This window comes from Alosa alosa, chromosome 15, assembly GCF_017589495.1.
Source record: "Alosa alosa isolate M-15738 ecotype Scorff River chromosome 15, AALO_Geno_1.1, whole genome shotgun sequence".
Lineage (NCBI taxonomy): Eukaryota > Metazoa > Chordata > Actinopteri > Clupeiformes > Clupeidae > Alosa > Alosa alosa.
Genome location: NC_063203.1, coordinates 28812505 through 28831148, shown reverse-complemented (window position 1 = coordinate 28831148; position 18644 = coordinate 28812505). Strand labels below are relative to the sequence as shown.

The following is an 18644-nucleotide window of genomic DNA, read 5'->3' as shown; positions in this document are numbered from 1 at the left end:
CGGACACTTCCCATGGCAAGAGCCCCATGACACACACACACACACACACACACACACACACACACACACTTCCCATGGTAAGGGCCTCATGTGGGAATTGACTGGAGAGGACATGATAGTTTGGTGCACGGGGCAAACTAAATGAGAAGGTCCTAATTAGCGCTACATCCTGCTTCCTCCAGCAGGGCGGATGTCCATGCACTGCATGGGGCACATTGACTTGACCTGGGAAGGAGTTGGGCTGTTTACTTCACACACACACACACTGGGAAGTCTTGGTGCAGTCTCATTCTCTTGGGAGAGGAGACTGTCTCGCCAGAAGGACTGAAGCCTCATACTGACCTCAACCCTTGTCCTGTCCTAAGGGTGTGGTTATGTGTGTGTTTGCAAAAATGCATGTTCTAATAAAACAAGTAAACAGCCCAACATCCTACTCCTGCTCGCAATAAATAAGCAGCCAAAGAAGCCCCGATAAGAAGCCTCCGCTAGACTTGAAGCCACTTCAGAAATAATACCCAGAAAAGGCCTATTAAATTAGTTTATATGTCTCTTCTGTGATAGCATTTGTTGCCATTCAGAGACTCAGGGCTGTCTGTATAAGGTGTGTGTGTGTGTGTGTGTGTGTGTGTTATTTCGAAATGGGGGGAAGGGCGTTGTTGCTGGCATTAAGTAAAACTCACCACCAGCAGCTCGCCGGGCGACCGTTGTAGGAGGTGGTGCCCTTCTTCTGTACCTTCTCACACACCTTCATGGAGAAGTGGCGCAGGCCCTTGCCATTCTTATCACCCTTCTTCATACGCTTGCTGTTGCACACACACACACACACACACACAGAAAGACAGACGTATAAACATACACGGGTGAGAAAACATTCATAACGATGCCAGAGACCAAGACTTAAAAAAGCTACACTTCAGAGTTGGATGAACAAAACACAACGCAGAGATGTCCAGAATACTCCACACGCACGTCTTATAAAACACACACACACACACACACACACACACAGCCTTCTGACAAGATCTCTCTCACTCAGTCACACTCACATACGAGGTGCAGACAGGCTCTCGAGCTCTTGGGCTGTGTGGTGTGTGTGCCTGTGCATGCATGTGTGTGTGTGTGTGTGTGTGTGTGTGTGTGTGTGTGTGTGTGTGTGTGTGTGTGTGTGTGTGTGTGTGTGTGTGTGAGCGTGTGTGTGCCTGTGTGTGTGTGTGTGTGCCTGTGTGTGCGTGTGCCTGTGTATGTGCGTGTGTGCGTGTGTGTGTGCCTGTGTGTGCGTGTGTGTGTGTGTGTGCCTGTGAGTGAGTGTGTGTGTGTGTGCGCATCTGGGCCCCATCAGTCTCTGGATGACATATTTTGATTCTCTGTGCCACGGCTGACTAACACCAGAGCCATGGCATGCACCTTTAGCGATTAAACACACACACACACCAATGTGTTCTGCTACGTCTCACTGTGGCGTCTTCCCTCCCCCTCTTCTGTCCAGGGCTACTCCATAGCAACCCTCCCTTCCCCCATAGGATAGCGCACACACACACACACGGCTGCACTGCCTTGGCGTTTGATTAGTTCGCCTCACGTGCCCCAATTTCTCACTCTCAATCTCACACACACAAACACACACACACATACAGAGAGTCTGCTGTTACCCTCAGCTTCTTCTTGTACCTCTAATCATCTCCCCTTAAAGCATGTGTGTGTGTGTGTGTGAAAAAACCCGAGGAGAGGGAGGGAGAGAGAGAGAGATAGGAGGGAGGGAGAGAGAGAGAGAGACACAAGGAGGAGAGAGATGGAGAGGGAGAGGGAGGAGGGAGAGGGAGGAGGGAGAGGGGGAGGAGGGGGGAGAGAGGGAGGGAGGGAGGGAGATATAGAGAGGGAGAGAGAGATGGGAGGAGGGAGAGAGAGGAGAGAGAGAGGGAGGAGAGAGAGGGAGGAGAGAGCAGAGAGAGAGAGGAGAGAGAGAGGAGAGAGAGAGAGAGAAGGAGAGAGGAGAGAGAGAGAGAGAGAGGAGAAGGAGAGAGAGAGGAGAGACTTGACTTTTAAAATTCCTTTAATGACAGTCAAAAAAGGAAACCAGGTAACATTATCATAAAACCTCCCTCCACCTCTCTGCCACCTTCACAAAATCAAACAACCCCCTCAGCCTAGAGCATTCTACAAACAAATGTGGCAAAGAGAGAGGAGAGAGAGGGAGAGAGATCCATTGCGCACATATCACAGGAGAGAGAAAGAGAGAGAGAGAGAAAGTTCTAAGTTCTAATTCCAAGGAAAAGCTGCATCAAAAATGAGCTCCTGAAATCATCTCAAAATATGGACTAAAAAAGTTGGACACTTTGAAAAATAACCCTCAACAAACATCCAGAAAAGACTCTAAAGAAGAGGTGACAACAATAATAACCAACAATTGAAGAGGAAATATCTTAAAAGGAGAGTATTATCATATTTCTCAAATCAAAACATCTATATAGCCATCAAAGGCTAATCATCAACTGCCATTGTTGCCAACATTCCAAAGAAGAAACTGCCTTAAAATAGCTAACTGAAGAAGCTAACAGAAAAGGATTCTGATGATGGAAAACACCCAACAGACAGCAAAAAAGAGCACAGCTCTTAGAGAAAAGAGCAGGGAAATTGAATACCCAGCTAAATGCAAAAAGTGGAACAGCCAGGGAGAAACACAAGGTGAAGACACTACATGAAAATCCGAGGTCCTCTTCACTGACTACGCTCAGCAGAAAAGGAGGAAGAAAGAAGAACAACATAATTTTCTTCACCCGTCCATTTACATCTGGAAAGATACCCTATGCAACCATTATCCATATGTATTCAGTGAGGGCATTGGTTCTGGAGGCAGATTAAAGATCTGCAAAGATGAACATCTGGACAAGGATGACCCTCTGCTTACCATCACATATTACACAAAAGGAAAAAGTGTTGATCCAAGGTAATGAAGCCAACCTGGAGTCCTTTGAAGAGCTGTTCCCAGTTTTGAAAGCTGAGGTTAACACTAAGAAAGTGTATGTAAGCCTCTGACAATGAAGAAAATGAGAGTCCAGCGGATAACCTGTCTATCTCTGCTCCTCCCACACCTGCAAGCCTTACCAACCGGCTAAAAGAGAGTATGGCCCTGCTGGAAATGGACTTCGCTGAATTCAAAGAGCAGACCCAGGCCAGGCTGTCTGACTTCCCAGACAACACTATGCAGCTGCTCAAAATGGAACTCCAACAGCTCAAGAAAGACCACAGAGTCCTGGCATCTGACTTCAGCATAAGTCTAGAGACACTCAAACAGGAGAACAGTGTGCTCCGTGCTCAGTTGGCAAAAAAGTGAAGGAGGATGCTGAGAAGAGAGAGAAGAATCTCACCAGGCAAATCCAACGCCTGACGGATCTCTTGTCAATGCCAAAAATGACAAGCACAGAGACACAGACTCTCCCTTCCAGTATTGCAGACCCCTGCCATGTCTCAGCCTCACCTTCTCTCCTCTGCACCCAGCCCAGCAACACTCTGGCACCTCCTGACCCGACTCCTGAAACATCTGCACAGTCACCTACCAACAGTCAGCTCTACCCATCCCAGCTTCCCTCCATGCGGTCTGAGGAGCAAGGCCCACAAGTGGTCCTGCTGACTGACTCAAATGGGAAATTCCTGGACACAAACAAGCTTTTTCCCAGAAAGAGAGTGTTGTCTAAACGCTGCAACACCACACAGCCAGGCAATGAAGCTGCTGAGAAAGGAGACACTCAACAACCCTGAATGTCTGGTGATCCACACAGGAACAAACGACCTGCATAAACTCCAAAGGGACACTGCTGGAGCAATGAACAGGATGGCGGAGCAGGCCAGTAGGGAGTTCCCTGACACCCGGATTGTGATCTCCACCCTACTGCCTAGGACAGACACCCCACCTCATGTCATCCATGAAATTAACATGGAGATCAGAAGAGGATGTGCCAGCCTGCCCAATGTCCATGTGGCTCTCCATCCAACCCTTGGCACCTGGGACCTCTATGATGGACTCCATCTACACAAGGAGAGGATAAAGATTTTTGCAAAATCTCTGAAGGACACGGCCCTGGGGCGTAGTCCTGCTACACCCTCCTCTGATAGGAGCCATATACACCATCCCAGGCATCCTCCTCCCCATCACCACCCTAGGATCATCCATCCTACCATAAGGAAAAACAATGGTTCAATCTGGACCCCAGACCCATTAATGGCCCACCACCCCATCAACGTGAGGCCAAACCAGAGGAGGCCACCTTCCCCATCCCCACCCCCTACCCACCCACAGCAGCAGAGATATGCAGCAGCACCTGCCCCTTGCCCCCCTCCCCACCCTCAGCAACAGAACTATGCTGCGGTAGCTGCCCCTTGCCCCCCTCCCCACCCTCAGCAACAGAACTATGCTGCGGTAGCTGCCTCTTGCCTCCCTCTTCACCCACAGCAGCGGAGCCAGACTGTTGCTGCCCGGCCTACTGCCATTACAGCTCCTGTTGCAACATCTGAGCTGGGAGAGATCAGGGAGATGCTGCACACCCTATGCACCCGACTTCTGTTAAGCTAAGAAACCTTTATATTTTAAGTAACATAACTAATAATATATTATAAAAAAATAAATAAAGAAAAACGTAATATCTGTGTAGTAACACTGATGAATATACCTAGTAGATGAGTAACATTTGTAACATTTTTCTTTTTTATTTTATTTTTATTAACTTAAAAAATCATATAAGTTAAAAAAAAAAATTTAAAAAAAAAAAAAAAAAAAAAAAAAAAAAAAAAAACTTTATTATTTATTACAAAACATAATATTCTTCTTTACTATTAGCTTAAAGCTTTATGAAATTCCTATTACTACTGTAAATGTAGATAGTTGTAGTTATTTTCATGTGTCAAACTATACAAGTCCATTTTGTTTGTTTTCAAATCGTTCATTTCATATAAGTTGTTGGAATATTCAGGGCCTTAAAACTTCAACTTTTGAGTTGAAGAGTGGAAGCTCTGAATTCATAAACTCTATCAAAAATGTTGATATAATTATATTGACAGAAACATGGTGTAAAAACGATACATTCACTCACTGTCCCCCAGGATATAATGAAGTCATGGTGCCCTCGATAAAGTTAAAAAATATATACAAGGGGCAGAACATCGGGGAGGTATCTTGGTGTGGTATAAAGAAAATCTTTGCCATCAGATATTACCAATAAAACAGTGTAAATCACACATTTGGTTAAGATTAGATCAAACACTGGGCATAACTGATAAGAGCATATACCTCTGTGCTATCTATATACCCCCAGTAGACTCCCCATATTTTGAAGAGGACATTTTTGAAACCCTTCATTCAGAAATTGCCTATTTTCAGGCCCAGGGAAACATAATTCTAATTGGAGATCTAAATGGACGAACAGGAACTGAACCTGATATTGTTGACCCACAGGGAAACAACCATGTATTTGGCCAGTTTCCCTGTTTACCACACCAACCATCCCCCACCGGAACAACCTTGACTCTGAAATAAACCAAAGTGGCAGGGAGATAGTGCAACTCTGTCGAGCCTTAGGCCTGTACATAGTTAATGGTAGGCTCAGAGGGGACTCTTTAGGGAGATACACATACTCCTCAGCTCTTGGATCCAGTGTAGTAGACTATGCAATCACTGACATGGACCTCTCCACTATCAGTGCATTCACTGTCAGAGAGCAATCTCCCCTTTCAGACCACAGTCAGATCAATGTGTTCTTTAACCTCTCAGGTCAAAAGAGCAACACGAAAAGTGAACCTTGTAATCTATGTGATTCACATCCCACTTACAGATGGGCCCCAGACAGTAGAGACAAGTTCATTATGGCCTTGAACTCACCTGATCTGATAAATGACATATCAACATATGATCAAAACAAATATAACCTTGCAAGTAATGGTGTAAACAAGGCCGTAAACGATATCAACATGATATTTCATAAAGCAGCTATCAAAGCTGACCTCATAAGGCAAAAACGGAAGCCTTTAAAAAGAAAAAAATCTGACAAATGGTATGATCAAGAATGCAAGACCATCAGAAAAGACCTGAGAAAAATAGCAAATGAAAAACATCGTCAACCAAACAACGCAGCCTTACGTATTCATTACAATGAAATTCTAAACAAATATAAACATACAATTCGGAACAAAAAACAAAACTACAGCCAAAAGCAACTTGAAGATATTGAGAAAGCCATTAATGAAAATCAATTCTGGGATATGTGGAACAATTTCAACACAAAAGAACGAGAAGCATTACCCATCCAAAATGGCAACATCTGGAAAGCACACTTTGAAGATTTATACAAAAACATACCAATTAATGACCTCAATTCAGATCAACATTTAATAAAAGAAAAACTCCAATCATTAGAAGAAAAAATTAAAAACAACCAAAACCCCCTTGACTTTCCAATTACTTGGGAAGAATTAACCACCCAGACAAATGCTCTACGGCCAAGGAAAGCTTGTGGTCCAGATAGCATTAAAAATGAAATGCTTAAATGCAGCACCCCAGAGATGCAGGGTGCAGTGTTGAAATTGTTCAACATCATATTACGGTCAGGACATTTTCCTGACATGTGGTGTAAAGGGCTGATTTCCCCCATCCACAAAAAAGGGGACAAATCAAACCCCTCTAATTATCGTGGCATATGTGTCAGCAGTTGCCTGGGAAAGCTGTTCTGCAGTATCTTAAACAAGAGAATAGCAGATTTTCTTGATACACATTCCATTCTAAGCAAAAATCAAATTGGCTTCCTTCCAAAACACCGTACCACCGATCATGTTTATACGCTCCACACCTTAATTAATAAACATGTTCACCAAACAAAAAATGGCAAGATATTTGCTTGTTTCATTGATTTTAAAAAGGCGTTTGATTCTATTTGGCATGAAGGGCTCTATTTTAGACTACTAAATTGTGGGATAGGGGGTAAAGTGTATGACCTAATTAAAACCATGTATTTAAATAACAGATGTGCTGTTAAAATTGAAAAAAAATAACCCAATACTTCACCCAAGGGAGAGGTGTCCGTCAGGGCTGTAATTTAAGTCCGACGTTATTTAATATATATATATAAACGAACTTGCTATCCAGTTAGAGCAATGTCCCGGTCCTGGCCTCTCCCTCCTAGATAGAGAGGTGAAGTCTCTATTTTTTGCTGATGACTTGGTTCTACTGTCTGCTACTGAAAAGGTCTACAACTACAGTTAGACATAGTAGAAAAGTACTGTAAGACCTGGGCCCTAGAGATAAACCTAGACAAAACAAATGTAATGATTTTCCAAAAACGCCCCAAATGCCAAGAAAACAAACACCAATTTAAAATAAACAATTCTATCATCCCCCACACCATGAGTTATACCTACCTAGGTATAACAATGACAGCATCAGGGAGTTTTAATATGGCAGTGAATGCACTAAAGGAAAAAGCTCGAAGAGCCCTAAATGCAATTAAAAGAAAATTTTATAATCTCCAAATTCCAATTAAAATCTGGCTTAAAATATTTGATAGTGTCATCCAGCCCATTGCGCTGTATGGTAGTGAAGTATGGGGTCCACTCAGTCATCATAGCTATACTCACTGGGACAAACACACAATAGAATCCCTACATGCTGAGTTCTGCAGACACATTCTACAAGTACAGAGAAAAACACCAACAAATGCATGTAGAGCTGAATTAGGTAGATACCCACTAATCATTAACATCAACAAAAGAGCACTCAATTTTCTGAATCACCTTAAATCCAGCCCACAAGACACCCTTCATTCTAAAGCCCTCCAAACCCAAGAGCTGAACCCAGAAAAAAGTCCCCTACACCAGTTGTTGCAGAGACTAACTGCCTTACCACACACCCACTCTGATCAGTCTCACAACACTGTTTTCCAAAAACCAATCAGAGTAAACCAAATTATGAAACAATGTAAAGTAGCCTATTTGGAATATTGGAAAGAAGAAACTAAAAATCAAAGTAGATTACAATGCTATCTGTCCCTAAACCGAGAATATAAAATAGCAGAATATCTTAATACTGTCAGAGATAGAAAAAAGAGACTGACCCTAACCAAATACAGGCTAAGTGACCACAAATTGAAATCTAAAAAAAGGAAAATCATGGCAACCAAAAGAACACAGAATATGTGGTTACTGCATGACAGGTGAGGTCGACAGAGATGCACTTCCTCCTACAATGTACATCCTTCAATCAAACAAAAACCTTTTCTTCAACAAATTTAACTCAGAAATTCCTAATTTTAATGAACTTAATGACATATCAAAATTAAAGATATTATTAGGAGAAGGAGATAAAGCATATCTTGCTGCCCAATATGTATCAACATGCCACAATCTGAGAGAAATTGAGAGAAAGAATTGAGAGAAAGAGAGAGAGGGAGAGGAGAGAGAGAGAGCACGGAGAGAGATGGAGAGAGAGAGAGAGAGAGAGAGAGAGAGGGCCTGGGGTCATGTCACAGTGGTTTACTGGTGGAAGCATCACTCAGGGGTCCTCATTGACACGCACACACACACGCACGCACACACACACACGCGAGTATTGGACTCATGGCTTTAATGACAACCAGAGTCGTTGAGTCACTGCGGTGCACGTGAGAAAAGGCCCACACAGCAGAACCACCATCACACACCCCATTCATACCTCCACTACACAGAGAAGGAGAGAGAGAGAGAGAGAGAGAGAGAGAGAGAGAGAGAGAGAGAGAGAGAGAGAGAGAGAGAGAGAGAGAGAGAGAGAGAGAGAGAGAGAGGGGGATAAGAGAAGGAGAGAGAGAGAGAGAGAAAGAGAAGAGGGGGATAAGAGAAGGAGAGAGGGAAGGGGGAGAGGCAGGGGAGGAGAGGGAGAGGGAGAAAAAGAGATAGGGGGAGGGGGGTAAGGAACAGAGTGAAGAGGTCCTCACAGCAATAACACACCACAGACCCCATTCATAACAACGACAACACAGGAGGGAGGGAGAGAGAGAGGGAGAGGGAGAAAGAGAGAGAGAGGGGAGGGAGGGGAGAGAGGGAGAGGAGAGAGAGGGGGAGTGGCTCAGATGGATCAGAAGTAAAGATAAAGGAGGGTGAAAAAGAGAAAAATGGAGAGAGCACAGAGAGAAGGAAAAGCAGGCAGGAAGAAACAGTGCTGATCTAACATGAGTGAATGGCAAAGAATGAGGCCATTGTACACTATACATGTGAATGAGAAGGTCTGAATGGGATGAGAGTGTGAGTGTGAGTGTGAGTGTGAGTGTGAGTGTGAGTGTGAGTGTGAGTGTGAGTGTGAGTGATGTAGTGCTGTGTGCCATATCACAGGTAACAGGATTACATAAGCGGCCCAGCTCCGTCTGTGAGGGGGAACAGCGGGTTGTGTGAGTGTGTGTGTGTGTGCCAATGCAGGGGGTGCCATTGGCTGATGGCTATGTGATGCGATGCATGACGACACACGTGCATGCGCACACACACACACTCACAGGCCTGCGCACATATCACAGTGTGCGTGTCAGAGCACAGGCCGAGGAAAGGAGCGCATGTGCGTGTCAGTGCAGTGCAGTGTGTGTGGATATGAGAGTGTGCACCCATGTATGTGTAAACTAGCCATCTCTCCCTCTCTCTTACATGCATACTCAAGGGATGGAGGAGATTCATTCACATATAGCCCTTCAGTGACATATACACACACACACACACACACACACACACACACACACACACACACACACACACACACACAGAGAGAAAGAGAGAAAGAGTGCCCTCAGCCAATTAGTCTTGAATTTAAATTCTAACACCAATGTAATACACCCCAAGAAAATCATGACACAACAAAAAGAAAAGTACATACATTATTGGGAAAATTCAATTAAAACTCAAAGTAAAATGGAAGTGTATCAATCACTAGAATGTTATGAATATATGAACATGGAATGAATATTTATACATCATAAAAGACCCCCAGATCCGAAAATCAGTCTCAGTGCGGTACAGACTCAGTGACCAGACATTGGCCATAGAGAGGCCGCCACAAACAAACATGGCAACCAAAAGAGGAGAGGGTATGCACAAGCTGCACACAAGAAAAATCTAAAATGAAAAACATTTTCTTTTACCTTGTAAAAAAATTGAAATCATCAGATCAATATATTTCACAAAATTTGAAAAAATAATCCCAAATTTTAGAAATTTACAGAATGACACTCAAATCAAATACTTATTAGGAGAGTAATCTAACCTTACTACTTAGCTGCACGATATGTCACAGAATGCCATAAAGCACGAGACAGCCACTAGGGCAAGCAAATATGTTTATCCTTTCTTTTTTTTTTTTTTCCATTGTCCATTGTGTGCTAGTGTGTGTATGTTTGGGGGAGGGGTGGAGGTATGCGCGGGTGTGTGTGTGCTCTAATGTTTTTTATTATTATTTATTATTTTTATTATTCTCCATAGTCCATGTCAATTGTTATTATTATTATTATTATTATTATTATTATTAATTGCTATATTTCTACTGCTTTGGCAACATTGTATCACTTACAGTCATGCCAATAAAGCTCATTGAATTGAAAATTGAATTGAGAGAGAGACTGCAGAGCGCAGTGGCAGCATAAATAATACGACAGAGCAGTGAATTATGTAACTGCTGTTCTCCAGAGAGATAAGGTAGAGGAGGAGGAGAGAGGAGAGAAGAGAGGAGTGGAAGAGAGGAGTGGAAGAGGAGAGGAGAAAGGAGAGGAGAGGAGTGGATCACTTAAACCCCGCCTCCTACAAGCTCAACTCTGACCCCACCCCTCACTTAAACCCCGCCTCCTACAAGCTACCACTAGCGGCACGATATGTCACAGAATGCCATAAAGCACGAGACAGCCACTAGGCAAGCAAATATATTTATCCTTTCTTTCTTTCTTTCTAACTCTGACCCCACCCCTCAGTTAAACCCCACCTCCTACAAGCTCAACTCTGACCCCACCCTCACATAAACCCCGCCTCCTACAAGCTCAACGCTGGCCCCACCCCTCACTTAAACCCCACCTCCTACAAGCTCAAAGCTGGCCCCACCCCTCACTTAAACCCCGTCTCCTACAAGCTCAATGCTGGCCCCACCACCCAAATGCGTCTCTAATGGCACGCCAGTCAGTACAGAGGTCATGTGGCAGGAACAGAGGGAGAGAAAAGAGGGGGGTGGAGGAAGAGAGAAGAGGAGGATGGAGGAAGAGAGAAGAGGGGAGGATGGAGGAAGAGAGAAGAGTTACAATAGTCTGTCTGTAGAGGGATCAGAGGAGCAAAACCATGGAGACTAGGAGAGGGAGAGAGAGCGAGAGCGAGAGAAGGTGCGAGTGTGTGTGTGTGTGTGTGTGTCGGGTTGAATGGTGGCAGTGTGGGGTTCCAGTTGTCAGGGCAAATTAGTTCCACAGCTTCAGCTCACAAAATATGGCAATAATGAGAGAGAGGGAGAGGGAGAGGAGAGAGAGAGAGAGAGAGAGAGAGAGAGAGAGCTAAAGAAAAAAGAAGGAAAGAGTCAACAAAAGACAGACATAGAGAGAAATGAAAGAGCGACAGAGGGAGAAGGAGGAAGAGGAGAGAGCACCCAGAGGATCTGATACTGAGTGGGTGGGTGACAGAGGACTGAGCATTGATCAGAGAAGAGTCTGAACGCACACACACACACACGACATCGGCAGGGGTTTCTTCACACTTGTCTCTTTGGGTCAAACATTTATAGTAACACACACCAGCGCTCCACACTTTTCTCCATAGCAACAGTCTCCCCTGCAGAGAGGCTTCGGAGTGTGTGTGTGTGTGTGTGTGTGTGTGTGTGTGACCTTTCTGTCATGCTTTGGTGCAGAGTGAAGAGAGGAGGCCCTGAAGAGGCACGCTTCACACCTGCTACTGAGGCACGCACACCTGCTACTGACACACACACACACACACACACACACCACACACACACACCACACAGGAAGTTGGTGTGTATGTGTGTTGGTGTGTATGTCTGTTGGTGTGTATGTCTGTTGGTGTGTGTGTGGGGGATCTGCAGAATAAAATCACCATGATAGTGGACCGGTCTTACTCATGGGGGACACAAGTTTTGTGTGTGTGAGAATGGATGTTAAAGGGGTTTCTGCAGTCTACCTGTTGTGTCACTGAGTGAGTGAGTGTGTGTGTGTGTATGTGTGATAAAGGTACACTATGCAGTATTTTCGCCTTAATATAACCTTTACTAAGCCAAAGATGGTAAACAAACTTGTAATAGGAGAAGCGTTCACCTAGCATAGCTATATAGAATAGACGTAGCGAGTCACTACCGAAAAAACCCAGCCATGCAACTTCAAGAACGGCGGCCCGACAAATCTCGCGAGAATCATGAAACATTACTTTGTCAGTAGATGCAGCTCTTTTGCCTGCTGTTAATCCATCACCTCCACAACAAAGGCATTTGCATTGTGTACAGGGGGGATAAGTCACAAGAAGTTTGCTATTTACAACAGCAGAGAAACATATAAATATATCGCCACTCTAGAGGGAGCTCTACAGTCGCCAAAAATACCTAAACCTGCATAGTGTACCTTTAAATACCTAAACCTGCATAGTGTACCTTTAATGGGTGTTAGTGGGGTGGCTGCAATCTACCTGTTGTGTCACAGAGAAAGAGTGAAGACAGAGAGAGAGAGAGATGCAATGGCAGGATCTGTCTTTCATCATTTCTTGGGTGCTGAATTATTCACTGAGCAGAAGCAAAAGCCTTCAATATTTCACAATCCACCATGCTGCTCACTAAACTACATGACTACACTACAGTACTCTCTCTCACACACACACACACACACACACACGCACTGCAGTATCAGTAAAGCACAGTTGTCATGGAAGTATTTCACTACGACAGCTGAAGGACATGTCAAACAGTCTTAGCTGGCAAAAAAACTTTCACTGGAACTCTCCCTTGTACAATGACTATATTTGGACTTGGCTACATGCATACTACTATGCATAGACTATGTACACTCATGCTACTATGCAGACTATGTACACTCATGCTACTATGCATAGACTATGTACACTCATGCTACTATGCATAGACTATGTACACTCATGCTACTATGCATAGACTATGTACACATTCAAAGTCCCTTTAAAAGCCCACGATGGCTGACCGCTCATATAGAAGGCACACACACACACACACACACACACAGTATATAAGAAGCCGACAGAGAAGTGGAATGGACTAATGGAAGTAATGCAGTGACAGAAGGACGGAGGAAAGGAAGTAAGAGAGAACGACAGAACAGAGAGAGAACGACAGAACAGATGAACAAACAGAAGGACAAGAGGGATAGCTGGAGGCCTGGGGGGAGATGTATGGAGATGGAAGGGGAAGAACCAAATAGAGATGGAAGGGAGAGAGAGAGAGAAGAGAGGAGAGAGAGAGGAGAGAGAGAGAGCTGGGTAGTAACAGGCAACGAGATACAGCATAGTGCAGGCATGAGTCAGCAGTGGTTCCATGTCTGTATGTATGAATGAGTGAGAGAAACACTGTGTGTGTGTGAGAAACACTGTGTGTGAGAGAGAGAGAGAGAGAAACACTGTGTGCGCGTGTGTATGAGTGAGAGAAACACTGTGTGTGTGTGTGTGTGTGTGTGTGTGTGTGTGTGTGTGTGTGTGTGTGTGTGTGTGTGTGTGTGAGAAACACTGTGTGTGTGTATGTATGTGTGCGTGTGTGGGTGTGGGTGTGTGTGTGAAACACTGTGTGTGTGTGTGTGTGTGTGTGTGTGTGTGTGTGTGTGTGTGTGTGGGTGTGTGTGTGTGTGTGTGAAACACTGTGTGTGTGTGTGTGTGTGTGTGTGTGTGTATATGTGTGTGTGTGTGAAACACTGTGTGTGTGTGTGTGTGTGTATATGTGTGTGTGAGAAACACTGTGTGTGTGTGTGTGTGTGTGTGTGTGTGTGTGTGTGTGTGTGTGTGTGTGTGTGTGTGTGTGCCTTCTCTTACTCTCCCTTATCCTCTCTTCTCTCTCAGTGTAAAAAGCAGCTGCGCTCCTTAGCAAGCCATGCCTCATAAATCTAACTGAAGCACCAACACACACACACTTCTACTGAGACATCCTGGGACTAGATCCTAACACAGAACCATTGCATGCGTCACACTCACACACACACACACACACACACACACACACACACACACACAGCATGTTGGCCTGAGCACTACATGTGTGTTATGGAGAGGAGGTTACCAGGAAGATGAGTCACTGGAGCACAGTCCGTCCCTACAGCAAGACAAGAGAGAGGAAATATGACCACAGTGCAATGAGTGTGTGGGACTGTGTGTGTGTGTGTGTGTGTGTGTTTATGAGGATGAAAGGGCATGCATTCATCATCGTTCATTCAGGCCTCCAAGTTTACAATCAGTCTTTGTCACCCAACTGTGCTCTCACTAATGAAGCCGATGCACAGAGACCAATTAGAGGCTCCCAGTGCCAAAAGACCCCCCTAGAGAAATCCCCCTCCCTCTCCCTCTCTCTAGAGAAATCCCCCCCTCCCTCTCCCTCTCTCTAGAGAAATCCCCCTCCCTCTCCCTCTCTCTAGAGAAATCCCCCCCTCCCTCTCCCTCTCTCTAGAGAAATCCCCCCCTCCCTCTCCCTCTCTCTAGAGAAATCCCTCTTCTTCCACTCTAGCGAATCCCACCCCTCCCCTGCTCTCCCACTAGTGAATTCTCTCTCTCTCTCTCTCACACACACACACACACACACACACAGAAAGAAAGGAGTAGTGGTGTTCTCACCGGTCAGATAGATAGGACTCTACAAAGTCATGGGTGCGCTTCCTGGCCCTAGAGAGGAGAAGATGAGATTGCATCAACAGAAGTCTGTGGACATTTAGCAGACTATGGCCAGCAGGGGGCACTATACTGCAGCATGACCATAAGGGGGGAGGTGTGTGTGTGTGTGTGTGTGTGTGTGTGTGTGTGTGATCTCAAATGGTAAATGAGGACAAAGGAAGAGAGAAAAGCAGGAGAATAATGAAAGTAAAAACAGAACGCAAAGAAAATAAAGAAGGGAAGATGGAGAGATAATGAGGAAGAAAAATCAATGGAGGAAAAGAATGAGGCAGAATGAAAGAGGGAGGGAGACACAGGGGAAGAGAGAGGAAGTGTGTGTGTTTCTGTGTGTGTGTTTGTGTATATGTATATGTGTATTAGGGTGCATCAAATGCCCCTCAACACCTTTCTGCAACTTCTATGGTGGTTTTTGATATTCCATTTGATGCACAGAGTATATATGTGAAATCTTAGAAAGATTAAACTTTGTCTAGGGGTACCACAAATGCATTGAATTATCATGATTTTAGGCGGATTTTGGGCATTTTCGCCATTTAACTACATGTTGATACAAGCCTTGTAGTTATGGGAGATGCAGAGTCCATACTGAAAAGTGCAGAGCTAGGTTGCCAAATGTCATTAAGAGAGTGTTGGCATATCAAATATTGAAACTCTTCATGTCATGAACTACATATATTGTATCATTTATGGCAACATTTTAGTTAAAACAAGCAGTCGAGCAACAAAGGTGAGCATTAACTTTTGCTAAGATGAATACCAAGTCAAAAACAATTGTGCCTTGGCTTGGGGATTCCCATATAACTGAAGATACTTTAATTTTGAGAGGAACTCGGCTTCCATCCAATGTTGATGTGCTGAAGTGCATGTACAGCTTTATCAAATTTGAATGCAAAGGTAAACAATCATCAGTCATCCAAGAAGCCGCAGAATATGTGTATGACCATTTTACCTAAAGGCAGATATACTAACCAAGGAATATGACAACTGTCTAAATTTTCTGAAGAATCTGTATAATAAGGCCAAGGAAATGTCAAAGATTCTAAAAGCGAGGAGGGGAAGCAGTAACCAATTTAAAGAACACCAAGAGTTTCTGTCAAAGACCTGCCAGTTGTGGTACCATGAAGCAGAAAAGTTCATCAGAGATGAAGAAGACAGGGCTTTTCTAGAGTCCATGAAGACAGACAAGAAGGCATGTTGGTCAGGAGCAGATGTGTTATCTCAAGGCAAACATAAGAGGAAATATATGAGAGAAGAACAAGAAAGGAGGAGAAGGGAGGAGGAGGAGCTGAGAAAATCTCAAGCAGAAATAGTAGGCAGTGATATTGTTGAGGAGGGCGAAAATGTTCCAGTTCCAGAAACTTCTTCTCAAGTTGATCCTGACTTTCAAGGCTCCAGTCAGCTACGACCACATAGCAGGACAAGGAAAACTGGAGAAACTATCACTTTGCCCCATGATTTTGCTGCCCATCCTGATGTAATTTCTCTTATGAAGAGGGGCAAAATATCATCATCAATATCATCGCAACTCATGTCTAAAATAGCGGAGATTGGAGGTGGTACCGCTGACAAGTTTTCTCTCTCATATGCCAGCTTGGACAGGTTTGATCGAAAAGCATGCTTGAAAATCTCAGAAGACATTAAGGAATCCTGGAGTCCTTCCAATATCATGGCATTACATTGGGATGGAAAACTAGTAGGCACATTAGAGGACCCTTACCATAAGGAGGAACGATGTGCTGTGTTGGTATCAGGTGAACATGGCACAAAACTTTTGAGTGTGATGCCACTTCAGGAAGTTGGCAAGGGTGAGACTGGAAGAAACATTGCTGAGAACATAGGGCAGCTTTTGGAAGATTGGCAGTGTACTGATGCAATTGCTGCAATGGTTTTTGACACAACTAGCTCTAATACAGGCCACTTGTCAGCAGTTTGTATCAGTCTCCAGAATTTGCTTGGAAGGCCATTGCTGTGGCTGGCATGTCGACATCATGTAGCTGAAATTGTTATGTCACATGTATTTAAAGCACTGAAAATTGAAACAGATGCCTCCCCAGAGATAAGAGTCTTCAATTCATTGCGAAGTAAGTTCCATCAACTGTCAGTAACAGATGAAACAAAATTAAATTTCACAACATGCAATGGCATTCCAGACAATGTGAAAACTGAATTAAACATGCTTCTAGAAAATCTCCAGTGATGATGACGATTACTTGCCAAGAGGCGACTACAAAGAGTTACTAGAATTGGTTTTGTCTGTAGTGCAAGGCAAATTGGTAGCTCCCCTCAGAAAACCTGGGGCTACACACAAAGCCAGGTGGATGAACAAACTCATCTACTGTTTGAAAATTGATCTTTTAGCACCTCAGTTAGTTGAACACAAAATCTGCATTAAGTCTCAAATTGAGAAGCTCAAGAGGCTGGCCAAATTTGTACTCTGCTGCTATGTAAGGTACTGGTTTCTGGCTCCATCACAGGTCAATGCCCCAAACAATGACTTGAAATTTATTCAAGATCTACAGAGCTATAAGGAGCATGACAAACTTCTGGGTGAGGTTGCACTGAAGTCCTTCCGTCAACATACATGGTACATACATGGAGAGCTGGTTCCTTTTGCACTCTTTAGCTCTCAAACACCTTCTGCTGACAAGCATGAAATTGCAAATGCTCTGATGGCGTGTGAAAACAATTCAAACCCTACTGGTCGATTTGGTAATGGCTTTGGGAAACCAAAACCAGTTGATCTGTCCTCAAGAATCAAACTTGCTGACTTCGTTAATGCAGACTCATGGTTCTTCTTCAAAGCACTGAAGTTGGATCCTGGCTTCCTGAAGACTGAGGTCAGTCAATGGGATGAGAGTGATGACTACCAGTTAGCCTGCTTTGTTGTACGACAGATACAAGTTGTCAATGATGCAGCTGAGAGGGGGGTTAAGCTCAGCTGTGATTACCTTGCAGCTGCTAAGGATGAACAACGTTACCAAAACATCCTACAAACTGTTGAACACAGTTACAAGCAAACCCCAAATTTGAGAAAAAAATTCAAGACGGACAACATGACATGGATTTTGCATCTGTAAGGAGTGTATAGTGTCCACTGTCCAGTTTGTACTGTATTAGACTGTATAATTATGTTCCAAATAGTTTAGTTTGTGTTGATATGTTATCATAAATTTAATTCCAACTGCAGAGTTTTGAAAATTAGAGATGCTAAGAAAATGTTTGTGCTCAAGACGGATTAGAGAAAATGTACAATGTTCAACAACAAATGTAAATGTTAGACATACATGTATTGAATTAAAAGTTTGAAAATGCATGCAGCTGTTATGTTTTTTGTAAACAGAAGCTAGATATGTCATTAATTGACATTATTAAGTTTAAATGTAGTATAAAGAAGATTATTGGAAAATAACCAAAATCGGCCATAAAATATGAAATATTATCAAAATGATGGTGCATTGTGGTAGTACCCCTAGATCATTATCAATCTTCACCAAACTTCATATTTAGTGTTTATTCATCAAATGGCATAATATTATCCACCATAGAAGAGTTTTTGAGGGGAAAAGGGGCACTTGATGCACCTAATATATATATATATATATATATATATATATATATATATATATATATATATATATATATATATATATATATATATATATATATATATATATATATATATATATATATATATAATGTGTGTGTGTGTGTGTGTGTGTGTGTGTGTGTGTGTGTATGAGTGGAATCAATGACGAGGGTGTGAATGTGTGTGTGCAGGT

General features: G+C 43.5%; 1 protein-coding gene across 1 annotated transcript in view; it reads right to left on the bottom strand.

The window, feature by feature from the left end:
- The window catches only part of tfdp2 (transcription factor Dp-2), a 54201-nt gene that overhangs the window by 11974 nt on the left and 23583 nt on the right, over positions 1 to 18644 (bottom strand). Inside the window, 3 exon segments of the mRNA XM_048264057.1 lie at positions 681 to 803; positions 14261 to 14293; positions 14809 to 14856. Coding sequence (XP_048120014.1) covers positions 681 to 803; positions 14261 to 14293; positions 14809 to 14856 — 204 coding nt within the window.